General features: G+C 35.7%; 1 protein-coding gene across 1 annotated transcript in view; it reads left to right on the top strand.

Moving 5' to 3' along the window:
- Nucleotides 1-27,609, top strand: part of KCNU1 (potassium calcium-activated channel subfamily U member 1) — a 150,371-nt gene that overhangs the window by 24,186 nt on the left and 98,576 nt on the right. The window contains exons 8-10 of the mRNA XM_070252722.1: nucleotides 4,773-4,943; nucleotides 5,868-5,959; nucleotides 7,547-7,657. Of these exons, the coding sequence (XP_070108823.1) occupies nucleotides 4,773-4,943; nucleotides 5,868-5,959; nucleotides 7,547-7,657 (374 nt within the window). The remainder of the gene's footprint in view (nucleotides 1-4,772; nucleotides 4,944-5,867; nucleotides 5,960-7,546; nucleotides 7,658-27,609) is intronic.

Here is a 27,609-nt window from a genome sequence, read left to right as displayed (position 1 = left end):
AGCAATTTGGATATGCCAAAGAGAAGCCATAAAGTGCTTCCTTAAAGTGAAAATGTGAAAGTTCTTGACTTGTTAAGGTAAGGGAAAAAATCGTTTGCTGAGGTTGCTAAGGTCTATGGTAATTTTTATTACAGTGTATTGTTCTATTATTAGTTATTGTTGTTAATCTCTTACTTTGCCTAATTTATAAATTAAACTTTATCATAGGTATGTATGTATAGGAAAACATCTTTTCTTTAAAAAATAGAGGTAAACCTTCCGAGCTCCTGTCTCCATCACTGTAACCAGTGTGAGGTTTATCCTTTTATTTGCCTTTTCTGGATTTTCTCCACCACCATATTTCTCACAAGTATGTATCTCCCACACTCAAGGTATCTATGTTCCTTCTTTCATTTTTCAAAACTTACTCCTAGGAAAGAATCTAATATGCTTACCCTTCAAAGGTGTCAGCAATAGGTAGAATTTATCACTATATCTCCATAGATGTTCCAGCAGTAAAAAAAAAAAAAGAGTCAAAGAAATGACTCCAATGAGAGAATTTGACACTTATAAAAGCCAGAGAGTTGGGAGGAGTTGCCAAGTTGCAAAGGGAAGCTTTCTTGGTTCTCCTGAAAGCAATCTGTATACGTAGCTGCTTCCTTTTCCCACAAGAAAGGCTAGTTTTTATCCCACATAATCAGCAAAATAATAAATGAATTTCAACAATAGGAAAGAAATTCTTGGACTTTATTGCTTGAGGACAGTTGAGGAACAGTCATTAGAAAATTCAGAAATTGAAGTGCGATGTTAAAAGCCTGCAGTGGCCTTTGAGAAAAGCAAAACAAAATAATACAGTAGAAGTCTTTTGCACTTGAGTCTTTCTCCTAAAATCAATTAAAACAGTAACAAGGAAAAAAGCAAAAAAACTTACCATCTTCAATTCACCGAGAAAAATGTCAAACACCAAATGCAAACTGTGATATGAACAATCCTTCAAGAAATCTGAAACCAGCTACATCCTTCCTCAGGACTCAATCAGGAGAGAGATTTCTCTGAAAAGCAGTGTCACAGCAATCAAGACAGATCCCTGTATCTGAGGATTGGACCTAGGGGCATGGGCCTGCAATGGAAGGAGAATCATCAGTGTCCCTGTAGGGACCCATTGGCCATCACATAATGGCAGGCAAGGGAATGCTAAAGGAGAAACCATGGTAACAGGACTTTCTTGCCTTCAATAGCAGTTCCAATGAGGGGCTCTTGGGCTGAATGTGGCCTATAGGCTTATTTAACTTGATCTACTTATGTTTATATTTTGGTTGTTTTTGCCTGGTAACTTTTGAGGGGAGCTCACAAAAAAACCATGTTTCTGGACTCTGGGAAATTACATGATTCTAGCAACACATTCTCCCAAGGCCACTAACAGTCTTAGTCGAAGACCAGCTGCTTCCTGTAAATAGCATGGGCTTCCAGGCTGGACACAGTCTCTCCCAGGCTCCCTTGAATCGTTAAAGTCTTTTGCTCAACCCTGTTAGCAGGTGAACATGTTCCCTTGCTCGGCATCCAGTCACCCAGGTGAGGAGACTTCCAATGAGGATGCACGCAGAGAAAGGAGAAGCAACTAGCTGACTTCTGACTTAAGGGGATCCACTGTGAGTCACATCAACATCTGGAATGTTAAAAACATAGAAAAGCTATATCTCAGAGCAAAGAAAATAGCAGATTTTCTAGAAAGAATATTTGAAATGACAAACCAAAACAAAAACTGTGATTGTCCCAACTCACTCACTTCCCATACTCACTCTGTCCTTTGGCTAAAAGTTGATACCATTCAAAGGTGAATGTTTACCAGAAAGTAATCAATATGGTTCCTATGCTTAAATTCTGCCAAAAATAACAAGGAGGCGTAGTGGAGAGCAGAGAGACATCAGTATAACAACAGTTACATAATATGTTATCAGAACAACAATTACAAAATAACTTGCCCAAGGAAACAAAGGAAAAGTTAAGAAAAAGCCCTCCATATTTGAGAAAAAAATACAAACAAAAGGTTGTAAAAAACTGAATGTGATAATTGAGACAAAATATATAAAGTTTTAAATAAAAGATTATTAAACAGTGGCAGGAGTTGAAAAATGGGCTGAAAGATACCACAGAAAAAGAAGAGGAAGAAAAAATATTACAGAGCTGAAAACTATGTTAGAGGAAAACAAAATTTAATAAATGTGACAAAAATGTGCTCAGAAACATAGTGGACAGGATTGAGGCAAAAACACTAACATGGAAAAGAACAAAGATCCTCAAATGATTGTAGAGAGGAAACATGAAAGATGGGTCATGTTGATTCAACCTACTATGAAATGAGTGATCCTGAAGAGGAGGACACAGTAAATGGCACCAGAAAAGTGTTTTAAAATAAAGTCTCAAATCTGTGGATTAAAGGGTATACTGTATCCCAGGAAAAATAACCCTAAATTATTTATTTTAATCATATTTTGGGGCAGTTACTGACCTTCAAGGATAAGGGGAAAATCCAAGAAGAACAAAGTAAGGTCAATATGAGGGGAGGAAAAAATGAAACTAGCCTCAGATTTCTTGGCAACATCAATCAGTACCAGGAGACGATTGAGTAGTGTCCACAAAGTTTGTGCAGAAGTGTAACCTATCCTGTTATTTTAAGCATGAAAGAGGAAAGAGCACCTATGAGCCCTTATAAAAATGGGGCCGGCCGAGTGGTGTAGTGGTTAAGTTCGTGTGCCCCACTTCAGCAGCCCAGGTTTGGAGCCGGGGCGTGAACCTAACACCACTCATCAAGCCATGCTGTGGTGGCATCCCATATAAAATAGAGGAAGACTGCCACAGGTGTTAGCTCAGCAGCAATCTTCCTCACGAAGAAAAAATAGTATCTTAATGAGAATATCCAGCCACATAGGAGATGAATCAAAACTAAGAACTCAGGAATCGGGAAACCATGATAAAAAGTAGTGGTGGTGATTACTGAATGAGTTTAAAATAGAACAAAGATGTAACCAAGGGAATTATGGTTGCAGACTGGAGCACACATGTACAATGGAAAAATGATATAACTAATACAAATGAGGGGGAGGTAAGAGGAGATGGCAGGGTGTCCTTATACCCTCCTCCATGGCATATCTTATCTAAAGTTGAAGCATGAAGTTTGAAAACATAAAATTTCAGTTTTGAAATATGGAGTTAAAAATAGATAATAATTTAATATTTTAACATCAGCCCATAACCCTTTATCTTAACTTTTAACTTCTTTCCCATCTGGGGCTGATGAGTTGTTGCTAACATGGTTGAGGAAGAGCAGAGTGAGCAAGCAGACCAGAAGGAGGCTGCCAGCTCTTAGAAAGGTGCTGGGGGACGGGGAAGGATTTGAAAGACCAAAGTAATACTCCCAAAAAGAGTGAATTAAACCTTAAAGCGTTGTTTAACTTACTCTGAGGGAGATTTTCAGGTTTAAATAAATGTAGTTTTAGTTTGTACATCATCTTGTGCAAGAATTTGATTGAATCCCTGTGCTAAGATGTTGTAAAAGAAACTACAGGGTTTTAGTTTAAAGGAAGCTGTTCCAAGCAACTCATGTACACCTTAAAGAAAAAAAAAAAAAAGAATGATTTAAGTCTGTGTGATTTAAACTTGGTTTTCTTATAGTTCACTAGTCTCAGAAAATAGTAAAGTCTCCAGAAGTTGGTGGAAGCAGGTTAGCAGACTTTGCAACAAAATCCTCTACCAGCCACGGGAGTTATATATAGACAAACAATCTCGTTCTTATTTTGGAGTAGGGTATTCTAGAATGCCACACTCTTAAGCTACTCATCAAATTTAAGAAAGGGTCAGGACTTGGCACACCACTTTTAAAAATTGATCAAATACTCGAGCATACTCCATTATTTCTAATTTCCATTCTACTTCCTAACAACAAAACAAAAAAACTACTTTCCCCAGGCATCTCTAGAATTTTATCATGTTTATGCTAGATAGGAATGGAAAACATCTAGGGAATATGTGAGGTATTTGGGAAAAAAGTCTCCAAATGGAAGAACAAAGGAAAACTGTATACATTATTGATAATTATTATATGTTATATAGAATATATATTCTATATTTATACGTTTATATATACTATAAATATAAAGTTTTATAACTTATATAAGTTATTCTGTTTATTTAACGTAGAAAAGATGATCTGATAAATTTAGTTTCCTTAAAATGTGAAGACTTGGGGGAAAATCAGAGGAAAATATTTTTCAGAGTTTTTTAATTCCTGAGAGGATTTTTGGGGAGAGGTGGGGAAATAACTTGGAAAACTTGTTTGTTTGCTCTTCCTTAGACACTAGCATTCATGTGCTTAAACTCACTAAAATGAAGGGCCCATTTAAGTGCTTCTTTCCTTAATGACAATCCTGATCTGGTGAAAAATAAGAATGAATAATAATTGCTCAATCTGAGAGCCTTTGGAGTCTCATGGCTTCAGGATACAATGATGTGCCCACATGAAAAGAGATGTGGGCAGCCACCCCTCTGTGGAGCATTCCCAATGTGGGCTCAAGCTACATGCCCCCTCAGGTTTCACCAATAATCACAATGATGGAAAACAAGACTTTACTGTCACTACCCACAATTTGCGAACCCTTCACAACAGCCTGAGAATCATTTAATATTGCATTTGGATTGAGTTAAGGTGAAATTAATCCAATGTTTTGCCTATTCTTTGTAAAGTTTCCCTTGGATTCCATTCAGAGATCTTTCCTTAGTCTTTTCTCTTTGGACAGGTGGAAAATTCTGGTGATCCCTGGCTCAAAGGTAGAAATTCACAGAACATATCCTATTTTGAGTCCATTTACCTGGTCATGGCAACGACGTCAACTGTTGGCTTCGGAGATGTGGTAGCCAAGACAGCCCTAGGACGGACCTTCATCATGTTCTTCACCCTGGGGAGTTTGGTGAAGAATATTTTTAATATCTTTGAATATAACTACGTAAACCAAAAACATTTGGTTTATAGTGAGAAATAAAGCAATAGAGGTTTGAGAGGGAATGTTGCATTGATTTAGAGCAGGTCTCAAATGAAAATGAAAAGTTCCCGGGATCCCAAATTTTCCAAACTGCATCCCCTGGAGCACATGATGTAATCACTTGGTTGCCAGGGATGAAGCATGGTAGACATAGGAGAGCAGAGTTTCCCTGTGAGTCTCTATGCAGATTTGAGCAACGGTATCTTCCTTCATCGTTTGCCCATCAAATTAAAGTCATTCTTCCAAAGAGGAAGGGTATTTGAGATTTGATCTAAAGAATGTTCTTTCCAGCTCAAATGAGTAAGTGCTCTCTAGACTTCATTTTACTTCAGGTAAGTGAACATCTGTGCTTGATTCAGGAGTGTGTCACAGACAAAGGAAGCCTCCTCTTCCTTTAGTGACTTTAATTTCAATTCCTTAAAATCCATGACAGAGTTCTGAACTCTCTGCCTTCCTGATATTCCCCTGTCCACAACTGCTACATCTCCTCATCTCAGTCTTTTTCCCCTAACCCCAGAAGCTTTATTTTCCCAAGGACTCAAAGAATATAAAATCAAAGAGTCAGAAGGGCAGTTAGAGGTGACGAAGAGAAAAACTGGCCAGGGAGGTCGCCTTACTGCTTGTCCTTGCTTTCATCATTTTGAATGCTCAAAAGTATTTTATTAAATTTTAACCAAATCCAAAGGCTGAAGTAAGGAGGAGAAATGGTCTCCCTTTTAAAAATACAGTTCACAGTCGTGCTCCACCTAGATGAGAGAAAGTTTTACATACCTTCTTTCTCCTTTATAATCTCAGAAATTTGGGGCGTCCTTGAAAATAATGAGACCTAATTTTATTTTCTGATCATTTTAGATACTATTTGCAAACTATGTCCCTGAAATGGTGGAACTCTTTGCTAACAAGAGGAAATATACCAGTTCCTATGGAGTGCTCAAGGGGAAGAAGTAAGTGGCTTTCAAGCATAATTTCTACAGTTTAGGATATTCTACTAGTCACTCCAAACACCTGTTGTCTGGCCTAGGTGAATATATTGGCAAGGTGTTTCATTCACCATAGAGGGCCGTGCTACAATGAATACGATAAGATGATGATTGCTCCTTGGTACAAACTACTGTACAGATGCTTGTAAGAGCACTAAGTCAACAAAAATGACAGATAATGTCATTCACTGTGAGATATTATTGATTGTGGTAATATTTCTACATTCCTTATCACTGTTCTCTTATATCCATTACTAACTGTCATATTCATTTTCATCATGTGGTTAACTTATGGCTAACTTTACATAGTGGACCAAATTAAAGCTGTGGTTCAAACTTAAAATAACTCACCTCGGTTGTCTTAGCCAAAACTTTCTTAAACTATATGGGGCTCATTCACGGGCAGAGGTTTGCTAGAGTGTGGAGCAACTTCATACTTTTCTCCAATACCTCGTGGATCTCCTGTTTTGGCCACGGCACGGTCATTTGTTCCCAGGGTGAACTGGAGTTGGAGTCGTTTTCACACTGCTTCTCATTGGATATATGTTACCTCAGTTTCCATTATGCTTTTTGATCCCGGAGAAGAAAAGAATGAATTGGAGATCTTAAATTTGGAGTGATTCTTTTTTATTTAGTCTCTATCTACTGAAGAGGAAAGAGGCGCAATGGAAATAAACTCCTTGGAGTGGTCTCCTAATGCAGTTGGTTGAAAACAGAGATTGACCTAGGAGTATGATGAGGAAAACAAAAAGAAAAAATAATGAAACAAATGCAAAACAAATAAACTAGATAAGCCAAAGTCTGACCCAATTCATCTCAGAAAAGGGATATAGGACACATGCTAAATCAGCCAACAAGGTCTGGAAAATTTAAGGTTAAGTTAGGTTAAAATTTTGCTTTGTTTCCTTAAATGACTAATGGGGAGAAAAATAGCTTCTTTATGTATATTAAGCCTAAGGAAATTGACAGCTATTTTTCACCATAAAAGCTCCATGCATAGATTTTTGCACCGGTCCTAGATGTCTCTCCATTGGACTCACTTTGCTGTGGCTACTAGATAATTTTGGATGTGGAAGATAAACCAAAATAACCTAGAATCTAATGCTACCATAGCCACAGTATTTGACTATGGGAAAATCAGTGAACCATTTCAAGCCCCAGTTGTTCCTCAGCGAAGAAAGACCATATGAGCCAATCAGGGATCAAGTGGAAAATGAAGTGAAATAATACGTGTTCAAGTCCATCACAAGTTATAAATAACTGTGAAGAATCTAGCAAATACGGTAATTATTGTTGCATTCCTGAAGAGCTATGTGTAATTAAAATGTGTGGATTCATACCCTATATGAGATGAGCTAGGGACTAGAGAAATCTGGTGTTTCTTTTTTATATTGGAGATGCAGTCCTTGGTGTTTGTATTTTTAAAATCTATGTGATCCAAATACCAAATTTATTTAAAACTAATTTTAAGCTAATAATCCATCACCAAATCTAGACAGGAAGACACTTCTTTCCCTCAGATGATCCACTTCACGTGTTCTTGCTACCTAGGTTCATCGTGGTATGTGGAAATATAACTGTTGACAGTGTGACTGCTTTCCTGAGGAATTTTCTCCGCCATAAGTCAGGGGAAATCAACACCGAGATTGTTTTTCTGGGAGAGTAAGTGTATCTGTATGGCTCATGGGCTCTAAATTAATGCTTGAAATATGTCTGAGTACTTTTAACGAAAGGAAATTACCCTTGTTATATCCACAGAAAAATTAGGAAACAATAATAGGCAAAAACAAAAGAAAAAGAAATCTCATGACCAGAGTTAACTTCTGAAAATATTTTGGGATGGATCTTGCTGGATGTCTTTCTGTATAGGTACTAATATTATTTAAGTGATTCTCTATCATTTCGGTTATTCTATACTTATCATTTTAATGACCAGAATTTTGTGCACATGTCTAGTGCACTTCATAATTATTATTGTAACTGTTCTTCTAATTATTATTCTTCCAATTCTCAGAATTGGAAATGTGAAGTTCAAATAGATGCAGATTGTTTTTCATGATCTTTTTGTTCTGTGCAGTTTACCTTCCAGCAAGCAGAGTCCAAGTCAAATATTTTGTAAATGAGTGGGAAATGCATATTGAGTACAAACAGATTTTTAAGTGGGCAAAATGATTCCTAATTGTTTTATTTTATAATTTTGATTCCTAGTGAGATTGAATAATTTTTGTGTGTTTTGATAGTTTCCTTTCCTTTTTGAAATTCTTCTTTATTTCTTTTATCCTCTTTTCCATGAGGATGGTCATCTGTAACTTTACTGACTTTTAAGTGCTCAATGTATTTTGATATTAGCTGTTTTGTGTCATATAGTGTAATTACTTTTTCTCTCTCTTTGCCTTTTAAATTTTTGTATTTTTTAATTTTATTATGGAAGAATTTGATTTACATATGCTCCAATCCTTTGATTTTCATTTTCGCTTTTTGCTTTTTTGACATTCTTGGGCTCTCTGTTCTAGAATTAAGTAAATATTTCTCAAGCAGTTTTAAGTTTTTATATTGAGATCTTTTATATTTAAGTTCTCTGGAATTGATTTCCTGTCATGTGTAGTAAACTAACTTCTTTATTTTTTCCGAATGGTTAATCAGTTATCCAGACATCACTCATTTACTAAATAAGTCCATCAGATAGGAAATATTTTGATTGTATACAGGTTTATATGTAGGATCATCTCAATCTTCATGCATTTTATAGGTGAACATTCTGTATGTTTTACATCATGACATTTTCAATTCACCACAAATTTTGGATCTCATATATGAGACGACCAATAAGAATTTTGACCTCCTTTTTGGTATTGCTGATGGACAGCCAACAGTTCTGTTTCAGTATCATTGTCATGCCTTTCTCGTCAGTAATTTGTGCATTACTTGAATCCTTATTTAAAAAATAATTTAAAAAACCAAAGTGCTGAAAGTGATAAGAGGCTAATAATTATAATCCATTTATAGACAAAGACAAAGAGGAAATCATTAGATGTATGGAAATTGACATTTTATCAGCTGCTGTATTTTTGTGGACTAATGTAGTTTATTGTAGGTACTTGTTAAGATAATAAATGAAATTTTTTAAATGATGCGAAATGTTGTAAGTATCTGTCTAGACTTTTACAATTACATCTATGCTCTGATGATTCCACAATTTATATCCTCCACCAGACATTCTCTGTGGCTCCATATTCACCTAACTAATTGCTCACTGGATATTTCCACCCAGGTGTTTCAAAGGCCAACATTATCAAAAGTAAACTCATGACCTTATGTCCTCCTTTCCATCTCACAAGTCAAATAAAAGAAAAGTAAAAGAAGAAAAGAAAACAGCATTTTCTGTCTCAGTAAATGGTACCTCATCAATGCAGTTCCTTAAAACAGAAAATTAGGCATTGCCTTTGATACTCTTGTCTCCCTCAAGAGTATCTATATACCCTTTGATAAATATCTTCAATTTTTTCTCCTAAAAAAATCCTAATTCTACTTCTATCATTCCCTCTTCACTATCCCAACCCTATTCAAAGTAAATATCTTGTCTCTTCCAAATTTTTGTAAAGGCCAATTTATTGATTTGTTCTTTTTGCTCAGAAGCTCTTCTGCTACCTTTATATGATTAGCTTATTTTCATCCTTCAGCATTCAGAGTCCTTCCCCATCCAACCTATCTAAATTAGTGCCTTTTAGTCCTTCTAGTTCATTACTCCATTGTATTTCCTTTAAAGCAATTATCATAGTCTATAATTGCAGTAGATTTTCCTTTAATACAGATGTTAAGACTTCCTTCCCTTACTGTACATTCATGATGCTCCTCTCAATAAAAGACAGAGTTCCTTTCTCTTTTTCTTTGAATCTGGGCAGGCCTGTGACTTGATTTGATAAATAGAACGCAGCAGAGGTGACACTTTGCTAGCTTCAGGCCTACGCTTTCAGAGAACTGGCAGTTTCTCTTGGAGCTATAAGCCTTCACATAAAAAGTCAGACTAGCTTGTTGGGGAGAAGGTGCAGCCAGCTCTCAGCCACTCCAGTCACATGGCTGAGACAACAGTCATATGGGTAAGTCATTTTTGTCACTCCAGCTCCCAGTCAAGCTCTCTCCTGAATGCACCCACGTGAATGGCCACTGTCAACACTATAGGGAACAGAAAAATTACCTTGCTGAGACCAGCCAACCCACAAAATCATGAGAAATAATACATTATTGTTATTTTAGGTCAATAAGTTCTAGAATGGTTTATTTTGTGGAAAGGGATATCTAATACAAAAAGTAGTACTGGAAGTCAGGTTCTATCATAAGCCAAAATTTGCCCTTTTCTTTGGAACCGATGGTAGGCAGAGGTTTGGAAAGGTTACATGGAGACTCTTAGTAGAGATCAGGAAGTCAATGATGAAATCTCTGTTGAGTATTGGAAGAAGAAACAGAATTTTGATAATAGTGTCACTAAAAATAACATGGAAGATGGAAAATGTACTTAGTGAAATTGTGAAACTAGCTTAGAAAATTTTCTGAAAGAATGTTGGGTGTCATTTGCCTTAGTATAATCACATATGATAAAGTATTGTGAGAAAATTGAGCTAAATCTCAACGAAGTGGGTATGGAGGAAACATACCTCAATATAATAAAGGCCATGTGTGACAACCCACACATAACATCATACTAAATGTTGCAAAGCTCAGAGCTTTTCCTCTAGGATCAGGAACAAGACAAGAATGCCCACTTCTGCCACTTTTATTCAACACAGTATGTGAAGTCTTAGCCAAAGAAATTAGTCAAGAAAAAGAAATAAAAGGGATCCAAATTGGAAATGAAGAAGTAAAACTGTCAGTATTTGCAGACAACAAAATGCTATATATAGAAAACCCTAAAGACTCCACCAAAACCTATGAGAACTAATAAATGAATTCAATAAAGTTGCAGGATACAAATTAATGTACAGAAATCAGTTGTGTTTCTACACACTAATAACAAGCTATCAGAAAGAGAAATTAATAAAACAATCTCATTTATAATTTCGTCAAAAAGAATAAAATGCCTAGCAACGAATTTAACCAGGGAGGCGAAATATTTGTACTCTTAAAACTATGAGACTCTGATGAAAGAAATTGAAGATGATGCAAATAAATGGCAAGATATATAGTGTGTTTACGAATTGGAAGAATTGCTATCTTTAGACTGTCCGTATTATCCTAAGCAATCTACACACTCAGTGTAATCCCCATCAAAATACCAATGGCATTTTTCACAGAACTAGTACAAAGAATGTTGAAATTTGTATGGAGCCACAAAAGACCCCAAATATTCAAAGCAATTTTGGGAAAGAACAAAGCTGGAGGTATCACACTCCCTGATTCCAAACTATGCTACAGATCTACATTAATCAAAGAAGTATGGTACTGGCACAAAAACAGACACATAGATCAGTGGAGTTGAATAGAGAGCCCAGAATTAAACTCATGCTTATATGGTAAATTAATCTATGACAACGAAGGCAAGAATATAAAATGGAGACAAGACAATCTCTTCAATAAATCTTGTTGGGAAACTGGACAGCTGCATGGAAAAGAATGAAACTGTACCACTATCTTACACTGTAAACAAAAATTCACTCAAAATGAATTAAAGACTTGAATGTAAGACCTGAAATCGTAAAACTCCTAGAAGAATACATAGACAGTCAGCTCTTTGACAACTATTTTAGCAATATATTTTTTGGACCAGTCTCCTCAGGCAAGGGTAATGATAGGAAAAGTAAACAACTGGGACTACATCAAACTAAAAAGTTCTGCACAGTGAAGGAAACCATCAACAAAACAAAAACACAACCTATGGAATGGGAGAAGATATTTGCAGATCATACATCTAATAAGAGGTTAATATTCAAAATATTTAAAGAACTCACACAACTCAATATCAAAAAACCCAAACAACCTGGTTAAAAAATAGAGGACTTGAATAGACATTTTTCCAGAGAAGACATACAGATGGCCAACAGGCATATGAAAAGATGCTCAGCATCACTAATCATCAGGGAAATGCAAATCAAAGCCACAGTGAGATACCACCTCACACCTGTCAGAATGGCTATTATTAAAAAGACAAGAAATAACAGTGTTGGTAAGGATGTAGAGAAAAGGGAATTCTGATACACTGTTGGTGAGAACGTCAATTGGTGCAGCCACCATGGAAAATAGTATGGAGGTTCCTTAAAATTGAACTGCCATGTGATCCAGCAATTTCACTTCTGGGTATTTATCTGAAGAAAACAAAAACACTAATTCAAAGAGATATATGCATCCTTATGTTCACTGCAGTATTATTTACAGTAGCCAAGATATGGAAACAACCTAAGTGCCTTTGATGGATGAATGGATAAAGAAGATGTGATATATAAATACACGATGGAATATTACTTAGCCATAAAAAAGAATGAAATCTTGCCATGTGCAACAACATGGATGGACCTAGAGGGTATTATGTTAAGCGAAATAAGGCAGATAGAGAAAGACAAATACCATATGATTTCACTTATATGTGGAATCTAAAAAGCAAAACAAACAATTAAAATGAAACAAAAACAGACTCATAGATACAAGAAACAAACTCGTGATTACCAGAGACAGGAAGGGTTGGGGGGCTGGTGAAATAGGTGAAGGGTATTAAGAAGTACAAACTTCCGTTTATAAAATAAAGAGTCACTGGGATGTAATGTACAGCATAGGGAATATAGTCAAAATATTATATTAACTTTGTATGGTGACAGATGGTAAATAGGCATCATGGTGATCTTTTTGTAATATATATAAATATCAAGTCACTATGATGTACACCAGAAACTAATAAGATATTGCATGTCGATTATACTTCAATAAAAAAATTGGAGCTAAAGAAGAAACTCTTTAATTTTCTAGCAGAATTTAAAGGAAATACAGAAGGCCCTGAACAGTCTTTCCAGCTGGCCAAAAAATGTAAAATGACCTCAGGGGAAAAAAATCAAACCCAGGGCATTACCTATAAAATATGACCTGAAGGTCAAAGGTGAATATCCAATCAAGAATGCAGCTCTAAGGCCCTTTGTTAAGACCTCAGAAAGATTTAAGGTGTTGGCTTGTAGATGCTCCTCTCAGTCAGGCAAAAGGCTTCTAAGAAGCTGAAGGACATTCTTCTCAGAATCTCGACCTTGTCGAAGTAGACAGAGGTCTGTCTCCAAGGGAACCATGCATATGACTTTGAGCATGACCTCAACCTGAATAATATTTATAGAAAGTAGTCAGTGCTTTACAGAAAATTTTACTGGTAAAAGTACTGTCGGCTTGGAGTAAAATGGACAGAGAGAGTTCAAAAAGGAAAAAAAAAATGCCTCTGGGCCTCAACCTAGCACAGGCAGGAATCAGGCTGAGAAAAGTACTCAAGTACAAACCTGGGCCATTTATTAGGGAAAAGGAAGGGTGACTCAGAGGGACAGAGAGCAGAGACAAGAATCAAGAAGATAGTGCATTAGCTCATAAGGACAGACACGGGCCCTAATCAATAAACATCTCCACCCCTGGAGTAGGGGGTCCTAATAGTATGTACTCAGATAGATTTCAGAATTTCTATGGATCAGTGAGTTCCATGTGCCCTGCATCACTTCCCCCGCCTCTTTCGATTGGGAATGTCTATTGCAGTTTTCCTATCCGTGCCTCATCATGGTACATTGGATGTTGAGGTGGGGATAATATCTTACCCATTTAGTTCACAGGTCTTCAGATGAGAAGGAACTTTGCCTGAGTTGCCCCATCTACATCTAGACCTGATTTAGGTGACAAGATCAGGACTTGAGCTGATGCTATAAAGAGTTGAGACTTCTGGAGGAGAAGGCAAGAGTATTTTGTACAGGGGAGGGATGTAAATTTTTGTGGCCAGAGGGAAGACTGTGGTAAATTGTTTTTAAAATATGGCTATCAGCAATTCCTCCCAAATGGTTACACGTATTCTACTCTTCCCACCAAAAACAGAGTCTGTTCTCCATTCTATTGAATCTGGTTTGGCCTTTTGGCTTATTTTAACCAATAAAACATGTATATGTGACTGGGCCAGTTATGGGCCCAGCCCTTAAGAGGGCTGGCGGCTTTTGCTTTTAGTTTCTTGGAGCCCTGAACCACTGCAGACATCCCTCAGTATCCAGGGGGGACTTGTTTCAGGACACTCTGTCAAGACCAAAATGAGCGGATGCTCACGTCCCTTGTATTTAATGACATAGTATTTGCATATAACCTATGCACATCCTCCCATACACTTTAAATCATCTCTAGATTACTTAAAATACCTAATACAATATAAATGCTATGCAACTACAATAAAGGTTATACTGCAATGTTTAGGGAATAACGACAAGGAAAAAAAGTCTGTCCATGTTCAGTATAGATGTAGCCATCCTAGACCTTTCTATCCACGTTTACTTGAATCCACGGATGTGGAACCTGCGGGTCTGGAGGGCCGAATGTGTATAAGCAATTCAAGAACTCTGATGGAGAGGAGGCCCTTCAGCCGCCAGCTCCTCCAGCTGGCCTATTTGAGGCAATGGACATGTAGGTGATGCCATCTTGGATGATCTAGCCCACCAACACTCTCAGGTAAATGCAGTCATCTAACTGACTCAAACAAAACCACATGGAACAGAAGAATCACCCACCTGAGCCCAGTCAAAACAAAGAATTTCAAGAAATAATAACTTGCTATTTTAAGCCACAAAGATCTTGCAAGATTTTAGTCAAAAATAAATAACTGATACGGAAATTGTCACTTTTCTTTCTTTGGTTACTTGTTTTATGATTTAAGCAAAACAATATCCAAGATATTATGCTATGAAATATCATAAAGGTAAAACATTAATCTGTATTTCTATAAGTCAGAATACTTAGTGTTATGCAACAAAAATCTTGGCTAAATTAAGCAGAAAGAAATGTGTGAATAGATGTTATATGGCTCTCAAAACCTCCAGAAGAGCCAGATAACTAGGCTTAGAGACTATACGACAAGGAACAATAATAAGATGATGCTTATTTCCTTGAGTAATCTGTATTATTATTGTGCATGAATGGGTACCTAAATGTTGATTTATTATCATTCTTTATACTGAATGCATACGTCTTATACACTTTGTATATGTGCAATTTTTCACAATAAAATGAGAAGATGAAAACTTTCTAGAGTTGAAAAAAGATAGTTCTCAGACTGGAAAAGTACAATAATGTTGATCAGGATTAATGAAAATCATGTACACACACACTCACTTGAAATGTGAAAATTAAAACGTAGAGATAAGGAGAGGGAGTCATGCAGATGAACGTTGTCATAACCTAGAGGGGACACCTAATTCAGGAGACGTTGGGGGAGTGGGAAGATCAGCGTAGGCACCCAGAAGAGAGTGCTATTCAAGAAAGTAATACACGAAAATAATTTACACATCAAATAGCAGAATACTTGTCACAAAATATTTATTCCCTTCCCATTTTCCCAGTTCTACTGCTCAGAGATAACTATTCTTAGCTCTTTCAGATTTGATATTTCTGCTAACTTTAAATCCATGTTTTAGCACTCTTTTGACTCCTCAGTGTTAGACAATATTTATTCATCACCTGATACAGCAGGTAAATATTTTTCAGCACTTTCTACCACTTTCCCTTCTTCCACTGTTCCAATATAGTTATCTTCCATTTTGTAGTTACAGCAACGATCAGTGTTTATTATCATTATGGCTAATAAATGTTCCCTGCAGATTCAAGAAATGTCTTATGATAACTACATTTCCTCAAAGTTATTTTTTAATATTTAATGAATGCCTCATTTTGTAACATAGCTGTCATGTTTTCCAATACATATATTACATGCGTAGCAATAAATATTTTCTAATTTCTCCAATATTAGATAATCCCATAAGATCAAAAGTTGAGTGAAAAATTTCCAAGAGCTGCACACAAGTCATTGGAGTACAGGAAAAATATCTTATGGGGCCGACCCGGTGACGCAGCGGTTAAGTTCGCTCGTTCCGCTTCTCAGCGGCCCGGGGTTTGCTGGCCCCGTTCCCGGGTGTGGACATGGCACCGCTTGGCACGCCATGCCGTGGTAGGCGTCCCACATATAAAAAGTAGAGGAAGGTGGGCACGGATGTTAGCTCAGGGTCAGGCTTCCTCAGCAAGAAGAGGAGGACTGGCAGTAGTTAGCTCAGGGATAATCTTCCTCAAAAAAAAAAAAAAAAAAGAAAAAATATCTTAGAACTTCTATTCATTTTTAAAATAACGAGGAATTGATTAAATACCATGTCTAAACCTTTTATATCCTAAAATATAACTCAGAAAGAAAATTACATAGAATTACAATGTACATTAAAATGAATCACTATAAAGTGAACACCCATGTAAGCATCAGCCAAATCAAGATAGATTCTGTTGCCAGCACCCCAGCATAACCCTCCCCAGTGTAACCCCATCTTTTGGTCCCTAGAGGTAACTTTGTCTCACAATTTTTTAATTGTCTTATCTTGTATGTTTATTTAGAATATTTAGTTTTTTCCTTTTTTAAAAAACTTACGTAAGTGGGATATAAATTTATTTACCCCAATATTACCTTTGTAAGATTCATCTATTTTGTGGCTGGATCATGGCTATGCCTATTCCTTATCATTTCTGTGTAGTAGAGTATTCCATTATATGAATACACCACAATTTTTCTTAATCCATTCCACTGTCGGTGGACATTTCACCTCACTTTTTGACTATTATGAATAATGCTGCTTTGAAAATTCTTGTATATATATCCTGGTATCCAGGAATAAAATTGCCAATTATCTGAAATGGTTTTACCCATCTGCACTTGCACCAGCAATCATGAGAGTTCCTCTTGCCCTATATCCTTGGAAATATAACTTTTAACACGCTCTCTAATACTTAGAAACATCAGTCTTTTTAATTTTAGCCATTCTTCAGGGTTGTGTTTTATAACACGATGGTATCTTACTGTGGTTTTCATTTTCATTTTTCTGGTTACTAATGAGGCCAAGCATATTTTCATATGTATAGGCCATTTGAATTCCTTTTTATGAAATGACTACTATCTTGCCCATTTTTTTTCTTTTTTTGAGGAAAATTAGCCCTGAGCTAACATTCAACAGCAGCCCTCTTCTTTTTTCTGAGGAAGATTGGGGCCGAACTAACATCTGTGTCCATCTTCCTCTACTTTATATGTGGGGTGCCTGCCACAGCATGGCTTGTCAAGTGGTGCATAGGTCCGCACCCGGGATCTGAACTGGCGAATCCTGGGCTGCTGAAGAGGAACGTGTGAACTTAACCGCAGTGCCACCGGGCCAGCCCCCTATCTTGCCCATTTTCATCCTGAATTAAATGCAGATCTGCCAGTGACAAGCTTTTTTTTAATGTCTTTACTTTTTCTTCATTCTTGAAAGGTAATTTCATTGATATAGAGTTCTATATGCCAGTTCTATATGACAGCTTTTTTTCCTTAAAAGCCGTGAATGTATTAGTCTATTGATTTCTGGCTTTTGTTGTTGCTATTAAGAAGTCTGTTGAACTACCTTCTTTAAAAAACATCTTTTTAAAAGATCATGTGTTGTATTTAATGAAAACATTATACTTTTAGTATGATGTGTATAGGTTTGGATTTCTTTTATTTTATCATGCTTAGTTTTCATAAATCTTCCTAAGTCTCTGGATAGGTACCTTCCACCATTTCTGGAAGATTCTCAATTATTCATTCAAATATTGTCCATGTCACCATTTTCTCTCTTCTCCTTTTCTGAGACTCCGGTTATAAGTATGTTAGCCCTTTTTAACTGTTCCAACTATATTTCTTACCCTTTCTTTTGTGTTTTCCCTTTTTTGTATCCCTGTGTTATATTCTTGATAATTTGTTATGACCTACCTTCCAGGTCCATGATTCTCTCTTTATCTGCATTTAATCTACTTACAAACCTATCCACTGAATTTTTAATTTCAGTTATTGTATTATCTATTATCTGTTTCTAGAATTTGTATTTGGTTCTTTATCAAATATTCTCTGTTTTTATAGATTTTTTTGCATTTCCAGGCTTACCTTTTATTTATTTCAACAAAATAAGCATAATTATATTGGAGTCTGTGTCCAATAATTCAACATCTCAGGTCTTTGGTTTTATTGTCTGCTGTTTCTGCTGGATGTCACACATAGTATCATGTTTCCTTTGTGTGCCTTATTGTCTTAGATTATGTGCTGATTCTTATATTAAAAATTATTTGTAGAAATAATTTATAGCCTAGAACAGTGTTGCATTCTTCTGGAGAGGATATTCCTTTACTTCTGCCAAGAACAATGGGGCACTTCTGCTTCAGGACCACCTTAATCCAAGTTCAAGGCTGGAGGTTCTCTGTACTACGCTGGTAACAAACTTGGGATTACAATCCATCTAAAAACTAGTTTATTCAATTTTAATCTTCTTCTATGTTTGTGTACCTTTGTTATGTCAGTTTGAAATTTGGATGGGTTATCAAACTCTTCAGTTTTAGTGTGAAGGGAGCTGGACATTTTTTGCCCCCTTGCCCTGTAGGACCACCAAAATGTTAGCTCACTTTGGTAGATGCTGCTTCTGGATTGCTAAATGCTTTCTGGGGGAGAAAAAAGACTGAACTTAATCTTCAAGACCTTGATTTCTCCTAGGATTTCACCTAGTAATTCTTCATGGTCTGGCTATATCCTTGATGATTTATCAGAAGATGTTTTTATATTTTATCCAGCATTTTTATACATCTTTAGTAGAAGGTTGGCAGAAGTTACCTAGTTTATTATTCCTGAAAGCAGAAGCCCCCGGCTCTAAATATTTCATATATGGATATATGCAAAGTTTTCACTTGTCCACTCATGTTGATGATCCAGTATCACGTACTGAATATAAAGTGTTTTAAGAGAATAGGGAAAGTTTTTTTGTACATCAATACCATTGTTTCTCTCTCCTATAGTTTTATTGCATCTATGTACACTATCAAAATGTTCACATTATTTTAGATATGTTTAACTTCATAGAAGGAAGATCATGCTTATGTAATCTTGTGATGCTTAGATTTTCCTCACTTTAAATTATATAGGATGCATATATAATATGTATAAAATGATTATATGATGTATATAAGATACATTAATGTTTCTGAGTGTGGCTCTAGTTAATTGGTATTTATTGTTATATGATATTTTGTTGATAACCTATACCTCAGTTTATTTATCCACTCTTCTTTTGATGTAATTTGAATAGTTTCTAGATTTTGCCATTGCAAATAGTTTTGTTATTAATGTACTTATATTTGGCTCTTGATGGCCCCATGCAATAGTGTGTGTGTGCATGTTTAATAGTGTGAAGTATGAGAATGTTCATTTTTAAAAGATAATATAAAACATTATTCCAAGTGGTTGCAACATTTTCCAAGCCTAGCAGCAATATGTAAGAGACTTTGTGTATTTGTATATCTACATTCTTTCTAACAATTGATATGGTCATACTTTTTAATCTTTGCTATGGAAGCATTATAAAATGGAACCTCATTGTGGTTTTGATGTGTATGCTCCTTATCTCTAAGGATGTGGAGTTTGTCTTCATGTTTATTAGCCACATGTGTTTCATCTTTCTGTGAAATGCCTGTTCATGTGTTTGGCCCATTTTCCTATTGGATTGTTTATGGGATTTTTTTTTATTTAATTTCTAGGAATACTTAATATATTCTTGACACTAATTCTTCATCAGTTGTGTGAATTGCTAATATATTATTCCAGTTTTTAACTTGTCTTTTTACTATTAGGTGTATTTTGATATTTGAAAGTTTTTAATATTATTATAGTCAAATTTTCAATCTTTTCAATTATATTTAATGCTTTTTGGTTTTTGTTTAGGAAATCTTTCTCTATCTCAATGTTTAAAAAGTATTTAACTGCACTTCCCATTACGAATTTTAAATTTTGGTTTTTGTCATTTAAATCTCTAATTCAACTGGAATTTGTTTTGTATATGGCATTTCACGTGAATAAATAAAATTTCACCTTTTTCCATATGGATAGTTATTTTATCAATGCTAGTTATTGAATAAACCCTGACATGCTACTATTATGAATAGGTCTGCTCTGTGTTTTCTATTTTATCAATCTCTCTCTCACTGCATTAATACTACACTTTTTAAATTACTAAAGCTTCATAATTAGTCTTTATATATCCTAGGGTAAGTCTTCCCTCCTTGGTTTTTTCAATAATTGACAAGCTCTTTCTGGCCCTTTATCTGTCATAGGAATTTTTCAATCATTCTATTGTGTATGAAAAACTTTGCCAAAATTGATGGGAATATGATTGAGACTTAAATTGAAAATTGACTTTTTTATGTTACAAACTCTTCTTTTTTTTAAATTTTTGTTTTGAGGAAGATTAGCCCTGAGCTAACTACTGCCAGTCCTCCTCTTTTTGCTGAGGAAGCCTGGCCCTGAGCTAACATCAGTGCCCATCTTCCTCTACTTTATACATGGGATGCCTACCACAGCATGGCTTTCCAAGTGGTGCCATGTCCACACCTGAGAAGCAGAACATGCGAACTTAACTGCTGCACCACCAGGCCAATCCTACAAACTCTTCTTAACTCTGACTATGCTATGGTTATCCATTTATTTAGTTCTCATTTAGTGTCTCTTAATAATGCTGTATAATTTCTGAGGAGTACTGAGTTTTATTATATATATGTAATTAATATATATATATATAGGTACTTGATATTTTCTGATATTATTGGAAATAGTATCTTATTAATTATGTTTTCTACTTGTTTGCTATTGGTATAAAAAACGGAATTCAGTTTTGTGTACTATTATTCTGTTTATCCATATTGCTAAATTCCTCTATTTAATTTTTTCTGTAGTATTAGGGGTTTCTAAGTAAATAATATTATTTCAAATAAAGATAGTTTATTTTCTTCTTTGTAGTCCTTATGTGTACAATTTATTCTGATTTTTTATTATACTTGCTGAGACATCAAATAGAATGTTGGGAAAAAAGCGGTGGTTGTATCTTCATTTCTGATTTTAAGGAAAATTCTTCTAATATTTTCCCATTAAGGTCATCCTTTTCATTTTAAAGATGCTCTTTATCATGTTAAGGATATTCTCTTCTATTTCTAATATACCATGAATTTTATTTCTTAACGGCGAAACAATATTTTTATCAACTTTTTCTCTGCATCTGAAATAACTGTATAATTTTTCACTTTTGATTGGTTAATGTGGTAAATTACATTAATAGTTTTGGTATCATGATTATTTTGGATTTGATCCATTTTGAGTTTATTGTTGTGAATGGTGAAAAAGAATGGTGAATTTTCATTCTTTTACACGTGGCTGTCCAGTTTTCCCAGCACCACTTGTTGAAAAGATTTTCTTTTCTCCATTCTAAGCGCTCAGCTCCTTTGTCAAAGATTAGCTGTCCATAGATGTGTGGTTTTATTTCTGGGCTTTCAATTCTGTTCCATTGATCTGTGCATCTGTTTTTGCACCAGTACCATGCTGTTTTGATTACTGTAGCTTTGTATGTTTTGAAGTCAGGGATTGTGATGCCTCCAGCTGTGTTCTTTTTTCTCAGGATTGCTTTAGCAATTCAGGGTCTTTTGTTGCCCCATATGAATTTTAGGATTCTTTGTTCTATTTCTGTAAAGAATGTCATTGGGATTCTGATTGGGATAGCATTGAATCTGTAGATTGCTTTAGGTAGAATGAACATTTTAACTATGTTTATTCTTACAATCCACGAGCATGGAATGTATTTCCATCTCTTTATGTCATCATCAATTTTTTTCAGGAAGGCCTCGTAGTTTTCATTGTATAGGTCTTTCACTTCCTTAGTTAAATTCACCCCAAGCTATTTTATTCTTTTTATTGCGATTGTGAATGGTATTGTGTTCTTGAGTTCTTTTTCTGTTAGTTCGTTATTAGAGTATAGAAATGGTACTGATTTAGGTAAGTTCATTTTATACCCTGCAACTTTGCTATAGTTGTTGATTATTTCTAAAAGTTTTCCGATGGATTCTTTGGGGTTTCTATATGTAAGATCCTGTCGTCTGCGAACAGCGAGAGTTTCGTTTCTTCGCTCCTTATTTGGATTCCTTTTATTCCTTTCTCTTGCCTAATTGCTCTGGCCAAAACCTCCAGTACTGTGTTGAATAAGAGTGGTGATAGAGGGCATCCTTGTTTCATTCCTGTTCTCAAGGGGATGGCACTCAGTTTTTGCCCCTTGAGTATGATGTTGGCTGTGGGTTTGTCATATATGGCCTTTATTATATTGAGGTAATTTCCTTCTATCCCCATTTTATTCATAGTTTTTATCATAAATGGCTGTTGGATCTTGTCAAATGCTTTCTCTGCATCTATTGAGATGATCATGTGGTTTTTATTCCACAATTTGTTGATGTGGTATATCACGTTGATTGATTTGTGGATGTTGAATCATCCCTGTGTCCCTGGTATGAATCTCACTTGATCATGACGTATGATCCTTTTGATGTATTGCTGAATTCGGGTTGCCAAAATTTTGTTGAGAATTTTTGCATCTATGTTCATCAGTGATATTGGCCTGTAGAATTCCCCAGGAAAGCCATCTGGTCCTGGGGTTTTATTCGTTGGGATGCTTTTGATTGCTGTTCCAATCTCTTTCCTTGTGATTGGTCTGTTCAGATTGTCGGCTTCTTCTTGACTTAGCGTTGGGAGATTATAAGAGTCTAAGAATTTATCCATTTCCTCTAGGTTATCCATTTTGTTGGCATATAGTTTTTTCTAGTATTCTCTTACAATCCATTGGATTTCTGTGGAGTCTGTTGTTATTTCTCCTCTTTCATTTCTGATTTTGTTTATTTGAGCTTTTTCTCTTTTTTTCTTTTTAAGTCTGGCTAGGGGTTTGTCAAGTTTATTTATCTTCTCAAAGAACCAGCTCTTTGTTTCATTGATCCTTTCTACTGCCTTTTTTCTTTCTATAGCATTTATTTCTGCTCTGATTTTTATTATTTCTCTCCTTCTGCTGACTTTTGACTTTGTTTGTTCTTCTTTCTCTAATTCAATTAGGTGTAATTTGAGATTGCTTATTTGGGATTTTTCTTGTTTGTTAAGGTGTGCCTGTATTGTGATGAATTTCCCTTTTAATACAGCTTTTGCTGCATCCCTTATGAGTTAGTATGGCATGTTATCATTTTCATTTGTCTCCAGATATTTTTTGATTTCTTCTTTAATTTCTTCAATGATCCATCACTTGTTCAATAGCATATTGTTTAGCCTCCACATCTTTGTCCCTTTCTCAGCTTTTTTCTTGTAATTAATTTCTAGCTTTATAGCATTATGATCAGAGAAGATGCTCATTATTATTTCAATTTTTTAAAATTTATAAAGCCTTGTTTTATTTCCCAACATATGGTCTATCCTTGAGAATGTTCCATACACACTTGAGAAGAATGTGTATTCTGCTGTTTTCGGATGGAGTGTTCTATATGTGTCTATTAAGTCCAACTGTTTTAGCTTTTCATTTAATTCCACTGTTTCCTTGTTGATTTTCTGTCTTGATGATCTGTCCCATCATGTGAGTGGAGTGTTGAGGTCCCCTACTATTATTGTGTTATTTTTGATATCTTCTTTTACATTTGTTAACAGTTGCTTTATGAACTTTCATTCTCCTGTGTTGGGTACATAGATATTTATAAGTGTTATTTCTTCTTGATGTAGTGTCCCTTTGATCATTATATACTGACCCTGTATGTCTCTCTTTACCTGCCTTATCTTGAAATCTACTTTGTCTGATATAAGCATTGTGACACCTGCTTTCTTTTGTTTGCCATTAGTTTGGAGTATCGTCTTCCACCCCTTCACTCTGAACCTGTATTTGTCACTGGAGCTGAGGTGTGTTTCCTGGAGGCAACAAATGGTTGGACATTGTTTTTAATCCATCTTGCCACTCTGTGTCTTTTTATTGGAGAATTCAATCCATTTACATCGAGGGTAATTATTGATGTATAAGGGCTTACTGCTGTCATTCTGTCACTTGTTATCCTGTTTTCTTGCATTTCCTTTGTTTCCTGTCCTGTGTGTTTTGGTCTACCCATTGATTTCTGCAGTTTCTCATGCTGGGTTTCTTACCTTTTTCCTTATTTATTGTTTGTGTCTCTGTTCTGTTTTTTCGTTCAGTGGCTACCCTAAAGTTTGTATTCAGAATCTCGTGAATAACATAGTCCATTTTCTGGTGGTCTCTTACTTCCTTAGCTTAAACTGATTCAGTCCCTTTCCTCCTCCTCTCCTAAGTTATTATTTTCATCTCTTATTCCAACTTGTGCTGTGAGTTTATGGTTAAAGTGATAAGATTGTCTTTGTTTTTGGTGTTTTCATTCCCTTTAACCTAATGCTATAGTTGAATATTTGCTATCCTATTCTTATTCTACCTATTTGTCTCCTTATTCTGTGTTTTGTGACCCCTTTCTCCCTTTTTTTTCTCTTTTCAGGTATGAGGGCCTTCTTGAGGATTTTTTGTAGTGGTGGTCTCGTGGCTACGAAGTCCCTTAGCTTGTATTTGTCTGGGAAGGATTTAATTTCTCCCTCATATCTGAAGGATATTTTTGCTGGATAGAGTAGTTTTGCTGAAGATTTTTATCTTTTAAAGTTTTGAATATGTCATTCCAATCTCTCCATCTTGTAAGGTTTCTGCAGAGAAATCTGCTGAAAGTCTGATAGGTGTTCCTTTATAGGTTATTTTCTGCTACCTTGCTGCCCTGAGTATTCTTTCTTTGTCATTCATTTTTGCCAGGTTTACTACTGTATGCCTTGCAGTAGGTCTTTACATTGATATATCTAGGAGATCTGAAAGCTTCCTCCACACACATTTCTCTCTCATTCCCTAGATTTGGGAAGTTCTCTGCTATTATTTCTTTGAGCACGCTTTCTGCTCCATTCTCCTTTTCTTCCTCTTCGGGGATACCTATAATTCTTATGTTGCATTTCCTCATTGAGTCAGCTATTTCTCAGAGGTTTTATTCATTTCTTTTTAGTCTTAGTTCTCTCTCTCCCTCTGTCTGGAGCCATTCAACCTGTCTATCTTCAATTATGCTGATTTGCTCCTCTATGGTGTCCACACATACATTCAGGGAATCCATATTTTGTTTTATCTGATCCATTGTATTTTTCATCTCTAGTATTTCTGATTCATTCTTCTTTATAGTTTCAATGTCTTTTGTGAAGTAGCTCCTGAACTCATTGAATTGTTTCTCTATATTTTCTTTTACCTCATTGAGTTTTTTGATGATAGCTATTCTGAATTCATTGTCATTTAGTTTACTTTTTTCCAAGTCCTCAGGACATAATTCTGTGGTTTTATTGTTTTCCTTCTGGTCTGGAGCTTTTATGAATTTGATGCTAGAAGAACAATTTTTTTGCATAGTGATATTATTCAGTTGCAGTTACAGCCTAACACCACTAGAAGTGGGTCGAGAGCCACATATTCTGAGCTGTCCACCTTCAGCAGAGATGGCATGGCACAGCGTGGGTTGGGGGGGGCACTTTCTCTGTGTGCAGACTCAGGTTTCCTGATCAGCTCTTACTATCTGGTTTCCTGGGGTCTTAGCTTGATGGGGTAACCCCACATGAAAGTTTTCACCCTGTTCGAGGGCTTCCCTCTAGGCTGCAAGGGTGCTAAGGAGTCCTGGGTGATCCTGTGGATGTGTGGCCCCTCCCCCACTCCTTTCTTCATGGAGCCATCCATGGCAATGATCCCAGTCTTTAGGGGAGGGAGCAAAGTTCTCTCTTGCCCCTTTCCAGCTCCTCCAAGGGGGACTCGAGCCTCTCTGCCCTCCGTCATTTGGCTGCTGTGGGTCTCTGAGGATTCCTGTGCTATTAGGATATTTTTTGTTGGAATAGGATTGTTCCTTTTTTAAAATTTTTTTAAAGATTTTATTTTTCCCTTTTTCTCCCCAAAGCCCCCTGGTACATAGTTGTATATTCTTCATTGTGGGTCCTTCTAGTTGTGGCATGTGGGATGCTGCCTCAGCGTGGTTTGATGAGCAGTGCCATGTATGCGTCCAGGATTCGAACCAACAAAACACTGGGCCACCTGCAGCGGAGCGTGCGAACTTAACCACTCGGCCACAGAGCCAGACCCTGATTGTTCCTTTTTGTTGTATGTTGGAGGGGAGAATGTCTTGGCCAAGCTCACTCCACCATGATGCTGACATCACTATTTCATTAACTTTTTTTATCTCTATTTGCCTCTGGATATTTTATCTTCCTCATTCACTATATAAGTCATTTTTGTCTTCTCTTTTTTTCTGTAACTTTACTACAGGTTTGTCTATTATATTAGTTATTTTTTCCCAAAGAACCAAGTTTTGGCTTTGATCATCTTCTCTGTTTTATCTTTATTTTCTATTTTAAGTTTGCAGTCTTTTTTTTTTAATTGTCTGTTTCCTTCTTATTTCTTTGGATATATTTCAATATTAATTTTCAAAGCTATAACTTTCTCCTAAGGCATTGCATTTATTGTATCCAAAGGGTTAGATATTTAGTGTTTTCAACATAATTTATTTCTAAGAATTTTATAACTTTCATTATAAGTTTTTAGACTTCCAAATATAAAGAATATTTTTATGTTTTTAATTATTAACTCCCAACTTAGTTGTATTGTGATCAGAGGTCATAGTGCATACAACAGCTAGTTTTTGCAATGTGTTGAGGCTTTCCTAACCAGTCAAGCAAATTATCATTTTGATAAACATTTGTGTGCTCTTGAAAAAAATACAATTAGTCACAATAGCCAAGGTATGGAAAGAACCTAAGTGTCCCCCAATGAATGAATGGATAAAGAAAATGTTGTGTATATATATGTATATATATATATATATATATATATATATATATATATATATATACAATGGAATGTTATTCAACCTTAAAATAAGAAGGAAATTTTGTCATTTGCAACAACATGGATGAACTTGGAAGGCATTATGCTAAGTGAAATAAGCCAGACAGAAAGAGATATACTGCGTGGTATCACTTACATATGGAATCTTATTTTTAAGAAAAAGGAAGTCATCAAACTCATAGAAACAGAAAATAGAAAGAAGGAGCTACGGGGTGGGGGAAATAGGGAGAGGTTGTTAAAAGGGTACAAGCTTTCAGTTTTAAGGGGAATAAGGTCTGATGATCTAATTATAACATGGAGACTATAGTTGATAACATTGTATTTTACAATTGAAATTTGCTAAGAGAGTAGAACTTAGACATTCTCACCCTGCAGAATAGGTAAATATGTGAGATGAAGGATGTGTTAATTCACTTAATGGGAAGAATCCTTTCACAATCTATGAGGATATCAAATCATCGAGTTGTGCACTTTAAATATCTTACAATTTTATTTGTCAGTTATACCTCAATAAAGATGAAAAAAATGGATATCCCAAATGTTGCTTGCAGAATCTATAAAAATCAAACTTGATTTTTTTTTCTGCTTGATCTATCAGTAATTCAGAGAGATCTGTTGAAATCTCTCTTTCCAGTG

This window comes from Equus caballus, chromosome 27 (assembly GCF_041296265.1).
Source record: "Equus caballus isolate H_3958 breed thoroughbred chromosome 27, TB-T2T, whole genome shotgun sequence".
Taxonomy (NCBI): domain Eukaryota; kingdom Metazoa; phylum Chordata; class Mammalia; order Perissodactyla; family Equidae; genus Equus; species Equus caballus.
The sequence above is the reverse complement of the archived record's forward strand: the minus strand, read 5'-3'. Positions and strand labels throughout refer to the sequence as shown.